General features: G+C 42.0%; 1 protein-coding gene across 1 annotated transcript in view; it reads right to left on the bottom strand.

Annotated features, from left to right (window-relative positions):
- Positions 1 to 8,245: 8,245 nt before the first annotated feature.
- Positions 8,246 to 19,290, bottom strand: part of TIGIT (T cell immunoreceptor with Ig and ITIM domains) — a gene marked incomplete at both ends in the record, with an annotated part of 15,282 nt that continues 4,237 nt past the window's right edge. Inside the window, 2 exons of the mRNA XM_080919509.1 lie at positions 8,246 to 8,479; positions 18,830 to 18,927. Of these exons, the coding sequence (XP_080775635.1) occupies positions 8,246 to 8,479; positions 18,830 to 18,927 (332 nt within the window). The remainder of the gene's footprint in view (positions 8,480 to 18,829; positions 18,928 to 19,290) is intronic.

Here is a 19,290-nt window from a genome sequence, read left to right as displayed (position 1 = left end):
TTGCCTTCTCATAAAGGTGCTGCTGCTGCTGCTGAGGTGCCCAAAGTCCAGAATGCCCAGTAATCACTCAGGCACAAGCTTGGCACTGCCACGCCAGTCCTTGGCATGACCAAACCCTGGTTTCTCTTGCCTGGGGCTGAAAACTGTCAGATTTTTCTCATCAAAAAAATGTTCTCCAAGGAATCAGTGAATTATAGTTACTCTGCATTAAAAATGCACTTTAAAAGTAAATAAAAGCTCCAGACTGTTTAAAACACACAGAGGGAACAGGGGAGATAAACATGCGTTAGTGTCTGACCCCAGTTCAGCATATCTCCAGTTGAAACAGCATATACTATATTATGTATAGACGTATACACACTTCTATATATGTCCACATATATACAGTGTATATATAATACAGGTATAGGTGTGTCTGTGCACACACACAGGTGCACATAGCCTGTCAGATGTTCATTACAAATCCAGATGCTCATTACACAAACAGCAGCAGAGGAAACAAGGTTGGACTCTTGCAGCAGATCACAAAAAATAAAAACAGCCACTTGCAGTGACTTTGGTCATCTCTGTATGTTTCATAAAGAATGGATTGTAACAAAGGAAACAAGGAACAGCGCTAGCGGTGAGGGGATTGGGACAACCCATCGTGCTCCGATGGGAATGCAGTACTGTTCTCTACCACTCCATCAGTTCTTTCTGTTAGTTGTGATGATTTGATTTTCAGTTTTGGCTATTAAAAATGTTTTAGACTCAAGTGACCACATCCAAGTGAACAACACAACCACAGTGAAAGCCCTTTTCAGTAGGAAGATGTCAGAAAACTCAAAACCCTTGGCCTGGCTCAGAACTACCATGTGCAGAACTCTCTCAACGTTTGAAATAAAAACTTTAAAACTTTTTGAAGCACCTTAATGTGGCCATCCATTTGACAAGTGGGTGCCACTTTTTTCTTTGAGCACCTTATTGACGTATTTTGCTATCTGCTGTCTCCTGTTACCGTTGGCTGAATAGCTAGCGGTTAACACACACACGTGCACAGACCAGACATCTGAGCACGTGTGTTCTCAATGACGTTTACTGTGGTGACTGCTGGAAGGTGAACTCATTTTCTGATTTTCCCACCACAGTGTTGTGATAAGACTCGAAGAAGCCTGCCCTGCACGGAAAAATGTATATTAGGGTGGGAAGGAATACGCTCCCCTTTTTTGCAATTGCTACTGTGTATACACACACGTGCACACACACACACACACACACACACTGTATATTCAGACCTAATGTACACAGGAAGACATAACTCATTTGTCCAAGTGGTATTTCAGATGTCTCTGTGGGTGTCACACACCAAATGCAGTTTTCCACTTCCCAGAGGATTTTGGATGGAGGGCAACTTTTCAGACTGATGAACTAGGCACTGGGGAAGAGTTTGAAGTGAGAGGCAAGGAAAGAGAGCATTAAGTCAGAAGAATGGTTTCCCAAGAGGAACTGGACGAACGGCTGTCCTCGCAGGTGGGTGTGGAACACTGCTGTCTCAGTCTGCACTGTAGAAAGCCATGCACACATCAACACACACATCCTCCCACGGGGGCGTGGTCTGGGATGAGCAGGTCAATAGTTTTGAGAGGGAGTTTGTTCCTTTTTTTTCTCTCATTATACTCTTGTTGTCAGTTATTAAACAAACAAACAGAAAAATTGTTTTGAAATACCTTACGTACGCCTTTTCTATCAAGTGCTTTAAAATATAGACTAAATACACACATCCTGCCAGTTTTTCTTACAGTGACAGTACCCTTACCTGCCATTTAATATTAGCCTCGTATTTTTCTCACGTATATTTACCTGTGACTTGTATTTGTTATTTAAACAGGAAAAAAATTTCAAAAAAAAGAAAAATTAACTGTAGCGCTTCATTATACTATTATATTATTATTATTGTGACATTTTGGAATACTGTGAAGTTTTATCTCTTGCATATACTTTATACAGAAGTATTACGCCTTAAAAATACGAAAATAAATTTTACAAGGTTTCTGTTTTGTGTGGAAGAGTAATTGATGTTGCTAAGAATGATGTTTGTTTTTTGGGGTTTTTGTTGTTTTTTTTTTTTAAATGTTACCAGCACTTTTTTTGTAAGTTTCACTTTCTGAGGTATTGTACAAGTTCACACTGTTTGTGAAGTTTGAATATGAAGGAATAATTAAAAAAAAAAACAAAAAGCTCTTCTCTTGGTCTCCTCTCATGTTGTCCTCGTTGTATGCCTGTCTTGGACAGCTCCCCAATTTCCTTCACACATGGACGGCAATTGAGTCTGAGATTGTCCAAATTGAGGACTATACTCAGAAGGCCAGAGAAATGCATCCGTCCTTTTGACACCAGAGGTAAGGAGTTCAGGACTACTGATGGGAAAATCACTTTGGGAATCTATAATGCAGATTTTGGTATTATTCTGTTCCTGTCTGAACCTCAAGAACAACCAAGGATGTGGCTTGTTTACTGCTTAACAAATCAGCTTTCACCATGTCCTGCCCATATGAAAACCAGCACCTAGTACTATTTCCTGTGGAAATAACTGGTCTCCGATGATGCTGTCTCCTGTGGTCTCTTACCCAGTCAACCAAGTGTTAATAACCTGGGCTTCCAAGTTCTAGCATAAAAAGGAGATTCATGTATATTTTTAAATGCCTTTGATGACTCTGGAGATAGCTAAGGGACTTCTGTGGGCTCCTCAGGTCTTTCTTATAAAGACCTCCACCTGAAAGTGTCTTCTAACCTTGACATTCTCATAGAAATTGCTAATGTGATAAGGAAAATTCAGGCCTTACTTGTCCCTGGTGTGGTCATCAGAATTTAACTCCTTGAGTCTTTACTGTCTCCATTTCACCAATACTGTATAGAATATAGAAGAAATTATTTCAGCCCTGGTAGGCCTTCAAATCTAACAACTAGAAATAGAGGTTGTAAAACAAAAACAAACAACCAAAAGCAACAGTTTAAGCTGTATTCTCAGTGCTGAGGGATGGTAGGTGATTTAAATCAAGGAGTGTCCAAGTCTGGTCTGTGGGTCCCACAAGAACATCGGACTCTGAGTTGGAGGGGCACTGTAGGGAGCCATTTTCACTCACAAAATTCCCCCAGACACAGCCTGATATGGTCAGAGACCTCTGCACTGGAATGTCATTTATAAGCTCCAAAGATGTCACCATGATGTTAAACATTGGTGTTTTGAAACTCCATAACTCATGTAAGTTAACCTGATACTCCAGAAAGTTCAAAAACAATGAAGAGCTGCCAAGATGGCTTAGTAGTCAAGAGTGCTTACTGCTCTTGCAGAGGACGCAGGTTCACAGCCATCTATAACTCTAGTCCCATGGAATCAAGCTCCTGTGTACATGTGGCACACACACACACACACATACACACACACACACACATACACATAAATAAATCTCTTTAAAAATTTTATGTGTGATTTGTGTCTGGTTTCTGTGAGCATTAACAGCATCATAATGTCAGCCAACTTCATCCCTTGCTTCGGTGCTCTTCACTGTGGTCTGCGGCCACACAGTGGTGTGGTTTCTATATGGGCTGTCACACTGAACAGCACATATATTATCTACTGTACAGCATTTAGTGGTTTATACATTAGTCCATTAGTCCCCTTCCTCTGTGAACTGTGAGGGAGCTATTATTCTACCATTTTATGGTGACAAAGACTCTCCAATAAAAGTGATTAAAACAACAACAACAACAACAACAACAACAACACTCAAGCTTAGATCTTCTTTGATTCAAACATATCAGCATTTCTCAAAGTTGATAATAGGTTTATCCCTTTAAGGGTAAAAGATTGTCACAGGTCCCCTTCATAGGGAAAGTCTGGATATTTTTTACTTATGTTTATTACTAAATTCACATAAAATTCATACTTTTTATAAAAACTTTTAGGTATGAATAACTTTCAGTAAGCCTGTTTATAGATTCAAAACCAAAGCTATATACTCAACATGAGTAAAACTATAAAATTAACTACTTTTGCAATGACAAAGGTAATGTGTTGGACATCAATTAATAAAGCTGTGCCCTGGCACACAGTAGTTAGCTGCTGCGGTTGATGCCTGGGGACTTCGCCTCCCAGATAGTGCAAAATGAAGACAGTCCTCGCTCCATTGGCTGCTGCATCCACTACTGAAGAATCTTCCATGGTTCCACTCACCTGGAGCAGATGTATCATTTATGAAGGAATCCATAATATAACAACTATATCAAAAATACAACAAAACACACATAGGAACAACAAATAGTGCTAGCACCTTTTATAAGACCATCAGTATCCACAATGTATTTCACTTAAATCACAAAGTCTGTGAAAAGCTTACAAGAAACCTGTGGACCCCAAAACTATATTGATAGTTCATCATTGCTCGAATCCCAATTTTTGAGGACTTTTGTAATTCCGGGTCCCTTGGTTTCCTCCCAGCAAGCTTTGGTCCACTGTTGGGAACATCCGTGACAGAACAAGCAATACCGTGCTCATGGACATAGCTCAGCAATAACATCAAACACTTTATTGTTAACTTGGTACTAACAGCTCTGACCTCGTTCTTTTAAGGTCTTTTGAAGTAAACATTACTGGTATTGTTTTACAGATGAGGTACTGTTTGTGAGGCACCCAGAGACTGCACAGCTCTTTCTATCAAGAAGCTGTATTATGGCCATTGACAGTTGGACCAATTAGATTAATTTCTACTCCTCACCACACTGTAGTCACTTCTCTGAGTTACTGTGAAACCTACTGTAGTTTCAGCTCCCAGTTTACATGAAGTTAAGTTACTGTCATCGAAAATAAGACCTGTGAGGAAGATTGATTTCTACATGAACCTCCCTGAGTCACAAACTTTTTGACAACTCTGGCCCTGTTGCTGTGACCACTTAGCAACTTCAGATCACCATGGAAAGAGCTGGAAATAAGTAAATGTGCAGCCTGCCTTGGACCTCATGCTCTGTCTTGATTAGAGGAAGGACAAAACAGATGGAAACCACCTATGTTTCTTTCTGATGGTTACTCTGTCAGAAGATCCATAGAACCATCTAATCCCTAGAAACACAGCAACAACTTGAATTAGAAACTCCAGACAATAACATTTCACTGTTTTCCTTTGTACGTTTGCCAGATTTCTAGATCTCTGTAGCCTCCTATGACTAATGGCCATTGTATGGGATAGTAGCCAGAATATTCTTAGAGGAAGTTCCACTAGACAGCCATATCCTCCACACTGCGTCCCCACATAAATGCCCTAATCATTGGGCATAGTTTGACTTCCAAAAGACTCAAGTTCTTGTTATAAATAGGTTTCTCTGAGCCTTTTGACAGTTGTGCTTTGGGGTGGCTAGTTACAGACATGATGCAGGACTGGGAGGAATCCACAGATGGAAAAGGCTGACTCCTCAGCTGGCAGACAAAGTCAAGCTCCTGATTCTTTTCTGTTTGTATGGAATACCCTGCCCTCCACAATGTGACCATTTGTGCAGAAAACACACAGCCCCCTGCCTGCCCGGGGCAATCCTAATGGACTCTGTATGAACACAAGCATGTGACAATTCATCCCTAGGGAACAGAGGTTGAGAAGGGACACTTTCTGAAATAAAATAGCAAGGTAAGGTGCTGTCCCCTCTGAAAGGATCAATGCTCTATGACTCTACATTTCTCAGAATAATCTCTTTTGTTATGGATCTGATGGTAGTAGAGAATCAGAGTGTGGGCAGAGAACCAGAAAGATTCGGAATCCCTTCCTGTCAGCACTTTAAGGGCCCTTACTTCAATTTCTCTGTGATCTTTCCCTGTGTGTGTCTTACCAAACAGGATAAGAAGGAGAGACTTCTTCAAACATTATTTTAAAAGGAGAAACGGATGAAGACCAACAGATTGAAGAACATTCTCCAGGTTCCTGCTTATAGAATTATAGTGGGGCTCCATAAGCAAAGTTAGATTTCCAGGAGCCATGTTCACAAAGCAAAAGGAAGCAGGGAAGTTGGTTTGTAATAATATATTTTTACTTAACCTAAAATATCTAAAGCATCATTTTGAAATGTAATGAACATCTTTAAATGAGATGAGATAGCTGACATTTTATGATTCACATTACCTTCAAATATCTGCTGTGTGTTTTTAGAATGATAACACATTCTGTCTAGGATGAAATGAATCTCATGGCTCTTGTGCTGGGTACCACATGGAAAAAGTGGCTGCTGTCCTGCCAGGAGTCAGGGCCTTAGGCACTTGTCCTCTGTGGATCTCAGAAGAGAATCTAGTTCACTTTCCACTTTGAATTTTGTTTTCTGTCAAATTGAATCTCGTTTTAGCAACATGACCCATTTCCAACACCTATAGGCTCCTCTGTATTTTCTCACCACCCCAACAGTATTCGTAAATGTTTCCCCATTACCATAGCTAAGTGGCCCCCAAATCTCAGTCCAGCCTCAGTCCAACATCAACTTTCTCAGAGTCAGATCACCCCTTTTTCTCATCATTACATTTTAGCCTGTTTTCAATATGTAAGCTGTGTTCTACTTTCAACGAATTTGCATTTGTTCTATAAGAAAAGTTCTATGGACTGCCACAGCTAAGAAAGAGCTCATTTCATTTTCCTGTATCCGTCTTTCTTCCCAAGGGCTGGGGCTCTGGATCAGTCTTAACTCCTTATGACTCATCTGATAGAAACATGAGTGGGGGTGGGGATTCCCACAAGGAACAAAGGAACAGGAGTTGAACAGTCTTCCAGCTCAATTTAACCTGAGGCTTTGGTGAGAGGAAAGCTCACTTCATTCTCTCTGATCTGTGCTCATGAAATAAAACTACTCACAGGCAGAGAGATGGGAAACAGACAAAGTTTTTTCAATCCAGCACAAAATTGGTCCAACATAAATAAATTGCAGACACCTCAACTCCAGCCTGAAGAGGTCTAGGAGAAAGGAAGAATATGTTTTCCTTTTTTAAAAAATTCTTTATTGCTCATATACGTGTTCACCCTGCTTTGTTTTCAGAAGAAAAAAAAAAGGTCCTTATTTTTCAAAATTAGACTTTCCTTTCAGTGGCAAAAAAAAAAAGTCTATTTTCAGATGCCCAGTGGCAGATGGGTCTGGAAGAGGCAGGTCTGTCTTGGCCCAGGTACCAGGGCATGGCTCCCCAGGTGGACAAGGATTCCTGATGGCTTCTCAAGACCATGAATTGTGAGGAGATGAGTTCTCTCAGGCAACCTAATAGACAGTGAGCTCAGCAAACTTGAAATGTCCAGCTAAAGAAGAAAGCCTGACATTCATCGGCCCTTTCTTTGGTGGCAGGGCTTTCTTTTAGGACTTCAGCCTACACTGGCTTGAGTTCATTCAAGCTCCCAGGAAAATGCTCCTCCCACCAGATCAGACCCATTAATCCCTGTGTTCTCTGAGGAGACTTCACCACAACCTGATGTTTCTCCAAGAATTCCCAAATGAGTTCTTCTATCCCAGTAGGCCTTGTTCTAAATGTTTGCACACTCAAGGCCATCACCCTTGAGTCTTCCCTAAAGACCAGTCCTTTGCCTCATTCATAAATACATATCTTAAAGGAGTGAATGTTGTTAAAAATAACAATGAGAAATAAGGCCAGTGGGTCACTCTTACCATCCGCCGCATCACCTGGGTTATTGGGAGGAGTGTATATCTCAAGGCCACCAGAGGACCTGCTCAGATCTCTAAGTTCAAAGCCAAGGGCAATGGGAATTTTCTTTTTGTTGCTTTATTTTCACCTTTTCAAAAGAAAAAAAAAGAAAGAAAGAAAGAAGGAAGAAAGAAAAAGAAAAGTTTCCGGGCTGGAAAGAGCTTTGAAGAACACTCGCTGTTCTTGCAGGAGACCAGGATTGGATTCCTACCTAGCACCCATACAATGGCTCACAACTGTCTCTAACTCCAGTTCTAGGAGACTCGATGCCCTCTTCTGACCTCTGCAAACACCATCCACACACGGCACACATACATGCAGGACTCTCATATGCATAAAACAAACATCAATGTTAGAAATCCCACTTATAATCAACCTTGGGTCTGTCACAGAGAAACAGAAGAAAAGGGCGGAAGAAATGAGGCCTGAAAAGAAGATGCCTTTCATTCTCACAGACATAAATATACCCGGGGGTCGGGGGAGGGAGGCAGAGAGGGAAGGAGGAAGGGAGGGAGGGAGGGAGGGTGGAGGGAGAAGGAGAGGGGGCTTTCATTAGCTAGTTTTTGATAGAGCAATGAAGCTCTCTAGGCTTCTATAGCCCAAGACATTAAAGTAGTCCTGTGGGTCAGCGTAGTCGTCTTCTGCCTGCTCTCCACAGGGACCAGCAGGAGCAGCTTGTGTCTGGACAGGGCCTCCCGAGGATGAGAGAATCCTGAGGCTCCATTCCTGTGGCTCAGCTTCCGTTCTCCCAAGACCACTTTCTATAGAATGCATTCTAATAGACTTCTTCTAGGATTAAACAGAGTAAATACATGGGAATGTTATTCAAAAGATACTTTACAAACGACACAGTTAGAACCTTCTCTCTGCCTTTCTTACAGCAACACACACACACACACACACACACACACACACACACACACACACACACACACACACACCAGAAGCAAACTTGTATTCTTATCAGTACACAATCCTTAGCCCTTAGCCCTTAATTTTCCAACTTTGTTGTAGCTTTTCTAAGATTCTCATATAATCTATTTTGATCTTATTCTTTTCCCTCTTTCACCTCCTTCCAGCTTTTCTCCATCTCTGTATCCACTCAAGTTTTTTCTCTCTCTTTTTCAAAACAAACAAAAATAATTAAGACAAAAAAAAAAAAATCAAACTCAAGCAAAAAGTATGCAATAAAAACCATAGAATTCATTTCATGTTGGTCAGCTATTTCTGGACATGGGATCTGTTTTGGCATGTAGTTGATATAAACCCAGAGTCACTCCCTTGGATAAAACTGGTATCAATTGCAAATAGCTTCTTGATTAGGGGTGGGGCTTTGAGTCTACTTCCCCTTTTCCATATAACTCACTGTCAGTAGTAATGACTGTAATGAAGCTAATGGGCCACACTGCAGCCCTTATTTCCTGTTCTCTTAACCACAAATGTGTCTTGCTTCTAGCTCTCTTTCCTTCTCCTCACTGCAGATACACTGTTCATTTCTTCCTTATCTTTGCTGTCTGTACACCCCATTTTCTCTCCACCCTCCTCCTCCCTTCAGTGCCCATCTTCAGCCAGCCTAGCCCTTTTCTCTTTGTACATTGGCTTTCCAAGCCAACAGGTTACTCAGGATTTTGCCCTCTGCTTTCTCTCCACCCTCTGAGTCTAGCTCATCTACTATGGACTCCAAACAAGACCTAACCTCTAAAGATTCAGCAGGTAGCCCAGGCTCTGCAGTGAGCTCCAGGCCTGTTTGTCCACCTACTCAGCATGGCCTGTGAAGAGAACCACAGCAAGTTTGAACTCAACTTAACTTCATGACAACCACTGGGCCCGACTCCCCAATCTGCTCCTGTCCACATTCCTCCTGCTGGCTAAAAAGCACAGACCTTTCAGATATATGGGAGTTCCAATCACCCATAACACCTCTGATGGCTATTCTTAGTTGTCAACTTGACTACAGCAAGAATAAAACCCAAATGACTATGTATGTGTGTCAGGGGTTTTTCCTTAATTAAATCGTTTGAAGTAGGAAGACCCACTTTTAATCCAGATATTTTGAGATAGAAATGATCTACCTTTAATCTGGGCCTCTCCTTCTGGTGACAACCTTTATAAAGGACATGGAAGGAGAAAGATCTTTCTCTTTGCCTGATGGTTCTTAATTCTTCCTAGAAAGTCCATTCCTCCATCGACCTTAGACCCACTTCTCTGGAATTCTGTACGCTGGAGACCAGCAGAAACATCCAGCCTTGGACTAAACAACTACAATTCTTTTACTTTCCATTGATAGACTGCCACTGTCAAACTAGCTGGACTGCAGCCTCTAAGTCACTCTAACAAATTATTCATATATATATATATATATATATATATATATATGTGTGTGTGTGTGTGTGTGTGTGTGTGTGTGTGTGTATGTGTGTGTGTGTGTGTAATGTGTATATATATATATACATATATATGTATGTATGTATATGTATATATATATATATATACATATACATACATATATATATATGAAGGCCAACTGGTCTACTTTTCTGCTTTCACCAGGCTCCAGTGTCCAAGTTCCCTAAGGATAATGCTGTTTCTCTTTGTAATCTCAGAACCCATATTAGACGTTCAATCTATATATGTCTTAGAACTGAAATAGACACGCATGCCCAGTTGGATACACATGGACACACACACACACACACACACATTTTTAATACATTCACATATAAAATAATTTAATTTTCCAATTCAAAGTATAATATCACAGCCAAAAAACAAAACCTTGCATTCATTGAGACCAGACAGAGCAATGGAATCATTCATTGATGCCAACAATAGAATCCATGTTAGGGTGTCACACTTGAGGGTTGTGATAATACAGGGAAACCAGAGAACATCAGCCACAAGTAGGGTGGCAGAAGTGTGTGATAACATTTGGAACTTTTGACATTCTCTCAGTCTTATTGGCAGCTGCTGTAATGTATGTCATTCATCCACTTTATATATTTGATTGACAAAATTTACAAAGAGCCAGAAACTTGGAAATTGGAGCAACCAAGGCACACAGAACTTTTCTTTACCACACCCTTTGCTTCCAAGACAGAAAAATGCCACCCTATTGGTGCCAAGCCCAACTGTGCACCCGTATAGGCAAGGAGGTGGGGAAGGGAAGTTATAAGAATGTTGTAGGTGTGTACAATGAAGAAATTAAAAAAACTAAGGATGATGGGTCACTACAGGCCTCGAGGAGTTGGCTACTGAGAGACACAGGAGTCTTAGAAGGATATACCCAAGCCACTGGTCTCCCAACTCCCATTTCTCTCAGTAGAAGTAGCTAAAGATTAAGATGAAGGGAATGGCTGTTAAAGCTCATGATGGTGTTGTGTTTAAAAGGACTCTGACATCCCTTGATACACAATGCAATCCATTTTTAATAGGAATATTCAATTATTTCTCAAAGAGCTAATTATGACTTTTTGTGCTTGTGTGTTCTTATTCTCACTCTTGGTAAGGCTGGCCACTCTTTCTTTTTAATTTTAAGACTATTTTCAGCTCTAAAAGTCCTCTGGGAAATGCAAATATTCCTTAGACGGGTCCCTAAGCTGTTCCATTTCCATTCTACCCTACATGGAGACTCTATAATTGTAACCAGTGTAAAAAAAAATAGGCCTGAGATTAATGTTCTAACATTGTCCTAGAGAACCAAGTGAAGTTACAGAAATTGCAACCAAGTCTTCTTGGGACAAACATTGCTTTCTAGTAGCATGTGAGGAGAAAGAACAGTGGACAGTAGGAGAGTCAGAGTCATTGACCAGTATCTGACACAAATAACTTTTCACAATATTTGACTGGCAAATAACATACACACATGAATACATGCTTCCTCCCACCCAAGAACAAGAGGTGTTCTCTGCATCTGTCCTAAAGGAGCCAATATAATAAAGTGATGGATTTCTGAAATTATGTAGTGGAAGGAATATCAGAGTCACCCCTGTCACCTGTCCTTATAGGCTGCCTTTTAGCATCATTCTCAGGAGCCACTAGTTTATAGCAGGAGTGAAAAGTCTGATTTGAGCGACCTGGGTTCTCAGAGGGAGGATAGTGAGAAAGGCCAGAGGCAAGGGTAGAGCCAGCCATCACTGGCTTTCACAGAGTCTCTCCTCTGCAGACTGATGCCAAAGTAGGAGATGCTCCTGCAGAACGGGATCCTTAGCAACAACCAGGATAAGGGGACCTCAAAAGAGTAGAAATAAGAGGACTGTGTTTAAGAAACAAAGTAGATACAGCTACAATGATGTGAACTAAGAAGACCTGACCCATGGGGATCTTAAAATGACTCATATAGCACAGTGATCCTAAGATAATATACATATATAGATAGATCACCTACAATAGAATTATGTTGGTCCGTGTGTGTGTGTGTGTGTGTGTGTGTGTATGTGTGTACTTACATATACACATTCAAATACTACAAAGAATACTTGAGTGAAGTCTAAAGCCAACCATCCTTATGAAAAGTCTAGATGTTTTATCCAGTTTTCAGGTCCAGGAACAGTACTACATAGATATAGCATATTTAATCCCAGTCTCAACCTTTGTCATCTTCTTTACTGCAAGAAGACTGCATTGCATGCTCCGTACCAGGGGGCTCACTTGGCATCCATGTAGAACCACAAGGGAATGAAGGAACAGAGAGTGAGAAGAAAGTATGTATTCTCCTACAGTTCATGCAGGGTGGGCCTTGAACTGGTTGTGACCCTCACTTGAAGGTGACAGCACTTCTCAATGTGACCCATCTATATGATCCTCCCCTTCCAAGTTCCAGCAGCCACTCTCTCATCTCTCCTCCTAAATACTCACATGGCTACCTTCCTCTTCATGGTTTCCTTATGTTTTCTCTAGATCCATACTAAAGTATCTGTGAACAACCCAGTTCCAGAGAACTATGTGTTCTCTGATCATACCTTGAATAATGTTTTGCACAAGAAGCAAGTGAGCCTTAAAGACTGTTTCCAGACTACAAGATAGCAGCAGAAAGGATGAAGGCAAGACAGGCAACAAGGAGGGTGTCAAAGAGAGAGCCAGTGAGTGGTACCATGTACATGGGGGAGCACCTGGAATTGAGAGCTCTGGCCTTCTTCTCTTTCTCAGTCTCCATTATGACCAAAGTTAGTCTGGGCACATGACATGAAAATTAAGCAGCCTTACATCCTTAGTAGACACATATATTCTTTGTGTCTTCAGGACCACTAACCCTTTGTTCCAGAGCTGAAGGATGCTGGCAATGGCAGAAGCCATCTGTTCACCAGCCACCCTCCCAGTGGCAGCTCAAAGGTAAGCTGTTATTCTGGTTACCTCTTTCCTCCGGTGGACCACTTCTGTACTCGTCTTCTCTTGGATGTCCCATTTCATAATTATGCCTGTTATTCCGGCAATGACAGAAATGACAGAAAAGAAAATACTATGGATAACCAGCCTCATCCCATAGCTGCGGTCATATCCTGGCCACCTTTCTCCCTGTATGGCCAGTTCTGCATAGTAACAGAAGGTCAGTGGCCACTTCTCTGGGAATCAGGTAGGTCAGCAGCCATGGCATTCATCTCAGAACCAGGAAGAGAATGGATGAACCACAGTACAATAAAGATTCTTACAGATAAATTGGGCACAATCCTATAAGGCCTTAGGTGACTTTCCAGAGCAATCGGAACTTTTTCTAACCGCCAGAACCTGTTTGGTTCCTTTGGGATTGAGTTAGCAGGATCCATGAAGTGCTCAGGGAACTAAGCAGGGGAGACTGTGTGACAGATGTGAGCGATCTGCACATCACTGTAGGGAATGCAGCTTTGCCTCTGCTGCCAAAACATCTCTCCAACCTTCATTCCAGTGCCTTCTCAATGAGAGAAGATTAAGGTGACGCACTTGAACCCTGGGTTCTCTTCATTTATGGATCAGGTCTGAAGACTGAATGTATTTGAAATCCATCATGGTGTATTTATTATTCCTGTCTGTATCCTTGTTATTGATAGGCAGGAGCAGGCAGCAGTCTTATCAGCACAGAAAACCGGCAGAGTTTAAGAACTAGAAGATGAGGCGAAAGTCAGTCCAACTTTTACAATCAGTATGAAGACATATAACTCCAGAAGCAGGAGAGGTAACAACACAGCTATGGAGAATGGGGTCAGAACAGGAGTTCCACAACTAAGTCCGTGCATAAGGAAGAGCTGTGAACTCCATGGAGACCATTACGCTGGCAATCTGTACAGTTCCTTCCAACTGAGGCCCAGAGAAAGCTCTTCATGGGATTTAAAAGTCAAGATTAAATTAGAAAGAAAAGAAAAACAGAGTGGGGTCTCCATCTGATAGAACAAAAGGTGATGAGAACTCTCAAGACTGAGTGAAAGGGAACAAGGCAGAGAACAGTTTCTCCTCAATCAGCCCTGATCTAATGCTCTCTGGCTAGGCCTGGCCAGGGCCCAGACAGGCAGAAGGTGGGTGCTGGCCAGGGCTTGGTAACTAGGGTCTGGGGGGACAAGGGGGTGTTGGAAGTGAGGAGGATAGAACTCAGCAGTGGGCTTGACCCAACAGAACCAAGAGGCAAAGAAAGTAGGCCAGCTGAATCTGTACTTCAGAGTCAATCATAGAACGAAGATAAGAAATATGACATCAAAAATAGAAAGTCCTCTGCTGATTTGAACCTATCCTTCATTTGAGAGCCGGTAAAGACATAGATGGAGAGATGGCTCAGCAGGTGGCGCTCAGATCCCCAGCACCTATGCAAAGGAAAATGCATTTGAAAAATCTCCCACAACCACTAATTCTTCAAGGTACGACAACAGATCCTTCGAGCAAGACGCCTAGCTAGACTAGTTGAAATAGGGAAAAGCCTTGCCTCAATATTTAAGGTGGAGAGAAACCAAGAAAGACCCCTGATTTCACCTCTGGCCTCTACACACATGTGCGTGCACACACACACAAACATACACACAGGTTCAAGTGCACACACGTGCATGCTCAAGCATGGAGATACATATACCCACATTTGAACATGAACGCACACATATACACCACGTACACATATACACATAAAAGAGAGAAAGGGGAAAATAGATGAAATATTAGGAAATGTTTGAAGAAATAAGATACCTGCCAGATGAGTGAATAATTTTCCATCTTTGGACTGGGAGGAAGACCCAGTGGAACATGCCTGGTGAGGAGATGCACTTTGGGCCAGTTGTGGTGGCTCATGCCTGTAATCCCAACACCCAGGAAGCTAGGGCAGGAGGGTTCCAGGCTTGCCTGCGTTACATAGGGAGATCCAGGTTGGGGGAGGTGGTGGCTGGGGCAGAGGAGGAAATCGCTCTGTATTATTTTGTTTGATTTTTGAAGCAGGATTTGGGTGTAGCTTACCTACTGTAAGGCAGATAACCTATACAGAGTCTCTGGACAGAGAAACTAATATTAGAATTCAGAAGCCAGCATGGAAGGGAACCTTTGAGGAAACAAACAAACAAAACCACTGCAAGGCCTTCCCTTTCAGTGACAATCTCAAAGACCACACACACCACGGGAGTGCAAAGCAGCCCTATAGCCTCACTGATGGCTGATTTCATTGTTTCTCCGATGGATTTAGATAAACTTCTGGGTGTATCAATATGGTATTCCAGTGGGTCTGAACAAGATGTGAGGACCTGCCCTGAACATTGATAGAACACTTTCGGGAATCTCTTCTGGAATAAGGGCTTCGACACCAGCAAGAGTGACAGAGAGATGTCCCAGTGGACAGACACCAGGACAACTCCTGAAGGCCCCTGTCCTGAGTCCAGTTTGTATTCTTTTTTTATACTCTAAAGCTACAAGGTGGGGTGAGCAAGCAACCAGGCTTTTACAGACGTGTATGAGGCAGTCAGCAGCTTCTTAAGGGAAATGGCCCATTGTTTCAGCTATTTCTCCAAGCCGTTATGTTCCAGGTAGCGAGTGATGTCATGCTTGACATTACAAGTGGTGACTAAGTGAATCGACAATCAATATTTAACCATTGGTCTTTCCTATGTTATTCTACTCCAGGACCCAGGTGAGAAAGGGAGTTGAGTACTAACAGCCATGTGGCTTCACTTCCTGGATGTAACCAGCCAGCTCACAACCCTGCTGCCGTCTGCACCTTCCCTGTCATGATGGACTGTACCTCCAAACGATAGGTCAAAATAAGCCCCCCCACCCTGAGCTGCTCCTGTCAGGTAGTTCATCACAAAAATAAAGAAAGAATGTCAACCCATCATCACTGATTTAATTCAGGTGACCTAGGATTGCTCATACCAGACAATAGCCACCTGTGGGCTGCAAAGGGCTGTGTGGAGGAAGAGGCTGCAGTTTTTCATGGAGAATGTCCAGCACACCATAAAAACTAACAGGCAAGAGAAGAACATATGACTGATAATCAAGTAACAATAGACAATAAAAAAATATAGAAAAGACCCAGGGATGGTATAATTAGTAGGATTATCAGGAACAGACTTCAAACTAACTCATAAATACAGGTTGGGAGTTTTGACAGGCGACAAACTATTTAAACAAAGGATAGATACATAAAGGAGATGCTTGGTAACCTGTAAGGTTAGCTAGAAGAAAAGACCCACTACAAAACACGGAGATATGAACAGGCAGAAAATATAAAAAAGAGTAGGAGCCATATGGAAAAAAAGGGAAGCATCGGAAGTCCCTGCAACAAGAGGTCCAGAAGGAGGACAGAGCAAGAATAGAGAAGGAATATATAAAGAGAAATGGCCAGGACTGACCCACAAACTGACAAAATCCATCAAACCACAGACCAAAAAAAAACCACTTAATCCAAACCCTATACAGAATAAATACAAAGATAATGACATCTAATTATATCATTGTACAAATGCTGAAAACTAAAGACAGAAAATGTTAAAAGAACAAGAAGAAGAAAAGGCATTTTAAAGAAGTAAGAATAAAACCCAGTTTCCAAAAAAGAATTTTTTTTATGTAGTTGGGCACGGGGATAATATTTTCCATGTGCTAAAAGTACTGGCCAGCACGAGACCCTACCCTTAGTAAACCACACATACCATGTGTCTAGCCGTGGGGTAAACACGTTTTAGGTGAACAACAGCAACAAAGACATATTAAAGTTTTGCCTTCGCCGGCCCGCATGCAGGGACACTGCAGGATGGTCCTCAGGCAGAAGGAAAATGGCAGCTAGAAGCCAGGACGGTGAGGCCAGAGAGGAGAGTGGGCAGAGGGGCAGACCTGGAGCCATGTGGACTCAGAAGGATCACAAGCAACAGGGTGATGGTGAGGCAATGGAGGTGGAAGGACAAGAGGAGCGGATCTGATAGAAGGTTCTTGCATTTTCCAGGAGGTTATAGAACACTAATTGATTAGCATTTGTATAGAGGAACTTGATAAGTCCAGGTAAAACTTGTAATGCCTAATAAAACTGCCAAAAGAATACCAGAATATACCCCTAACAAATAGTTGTTTTCTATATAATAAAGTGAGCCTTCAAGAAACAGCAAAGTAAACAATTTAAAGGGAAAAGTACAGCATCTGTGGGAGCAGCAGAGATGGCTCAGCAGCTAAGGCGCTTGTTCTTGTTCAATGCCTGGCACCCACATGGTGGCTCAGACATCTGTAATTCTAGTTCCAGGGGACCCGATACCCTCCTCTGACTTCCATGGGCTTCACTCCTGCTGCACATAGATATATGCAGGCAAAACACTCATATACATAAGGTATATAAATCTAAATACCAGTGGTCAGCCCTGAATCATCTATATACAAGTAACCTGCCAATTGACCTGGTTGTGTTTATAGACTCAGGAATGTATGTATCAACAATTAGAGACAAAGAGGGGAACAGGGTGAAACTAAGGAATTAAAGAAAATGGGGGTGGCAAATGGGAAGATAGGGAAGGGGAAACAATGTGATTATATTTTAATTTCAATATGTATTCAATATATACAAATTAAAATACAATGTATATAAGTCTAATATGTATTAAAGTTAAAATATAATATATATAAACAAATAAATAAATCTTTTAAAAGCCAAGAATAAGGCATCTTTTACTCCACAGACATCATGGCTACCAGTCCCAAGCATCTAACCTTGAGAGTAAGCCTGGGGAACACAGTGGAAGAGAAAGCACGCAAAATTTCAGGAAAGTGGAAAACAGTGTACACATCACAGGCTGCGTCCCCTAAAATGTTTTCGTAGTGAATTGAAGTGGATGAGCTGGGCCGGCTTAAAGGACCAAGACACCCAGACCAAAAAGGACTGACAGTGTTTTAGCGCATCCCAGTCAGTAGCTACCAGCTTACCACACAGCAAGCATTACTGAGAACGTCTGACGCCTGACAGCCATGAATCACAACTCTGTGATATAGGACAGAACCGTACATACAAAGCAGTATGTATCTTACATACAAAGCAGTGCAGACCTTGAAAAGTTAAGTAAGGAGCTTAAAATCATGCAGTTAGTTCCCAGGTAAAACCTAAAATCCTTCCTCCAGTTCCCCTAACCCCACTCTTTCAGCCAATGGCCTCTTAAACTCAAGACAGTAATTGTCTGATTTTGCTATGTGCTTTCGACTCCCCAAACCTGAAATGCTGATTTCTCAACCTACAGTAATATAGGGAGGCCCAGTGCAGCCAATGGGTTGTGAAGATTAAAGGAACTACAAAAGGCTCAGCACCCAACACACAACCTCTCTGATACACCAAACTCAAAGTAGGCAAACTCTCAGAGCAGTGGCTAAAAGGACAGGCAGCAACTAGCAACTGTGTGAGACAGAAAGATGGGCAAAGTTTAGGTGTGTCCTTCTGGAAGCTTGCAGCCTGGAGGAGGGACCAGGACGAACACAAAATAGTAAGTGCATTAAACCGCAGGACAAGAACCATGAAAAGGCACAAGGAAAAAGGGCAGAGATTGCCTGAGCAGCTTTCTGAGTAGAAAGGAAATCAGAAGTCACGTGTGTGTGTGTGTGTGTGTGTGTGTGTGTGTGAGAGAGAGAGAGAGAGAGAGAGAGAGAGAGAGAGAGAGAGAGAGAGAGAGAGAGAGAGAGAGAGAGAGAGAATGGGGTGATGGGGACAGAGACAAGCTATGTCCTATCCCTTACCTTTCTAGCCAGTACAGTCACCCCTGTGATCATTAAGCAAATGAGTCCCAGCAGGGCGGCCATGGTCCCTCCAAGCAAGGCAATCTGGAACTGAGCCACTGCAGGGGGAACAAAAGAGGTGAGTGTCAGAGGTCAGGAGCAGAGCTGCCCCACTGAAGGAATTCTCAATTGTCTCAAAAATTAATAAGTAAATAAATATCAGTTCATTTTCTCTCTCATGGCGGTGGCACATTTAATCCCAGCACTCAGGAGTCAGAGGCAGGTGGATCTCTGTGACTTCAAGGTCTACAGAGTGAGTTCCAGGACAGCCAAAGTTACAGAGAAACCCTGTCTCAAAAATAAATTAATTAAAAACTAGATAAATAACATTTAAAGAATATCAGTTCATCTCATGAGGGATGTTTGTCTTTAATCTCAGTGCTTGAGAGTCAAGAGGCAGGCAGATCTCTGATTTGAGGTCA

Source organism: Micromys minutus, assembly GCF_963924665.1.
Source record: "Micromys minutus genome assembly, chromosome: 7".
Taxonomy (NCBI): domain Eukaryota; kingdom Metazoa; phylum Chordata; class Mammalia; order Rodentia; family Muridae; genus Micromys; species Micromys minutus.
This window is presented reverse-complemented; position numbering and strand designations above follow the sequence as displayed.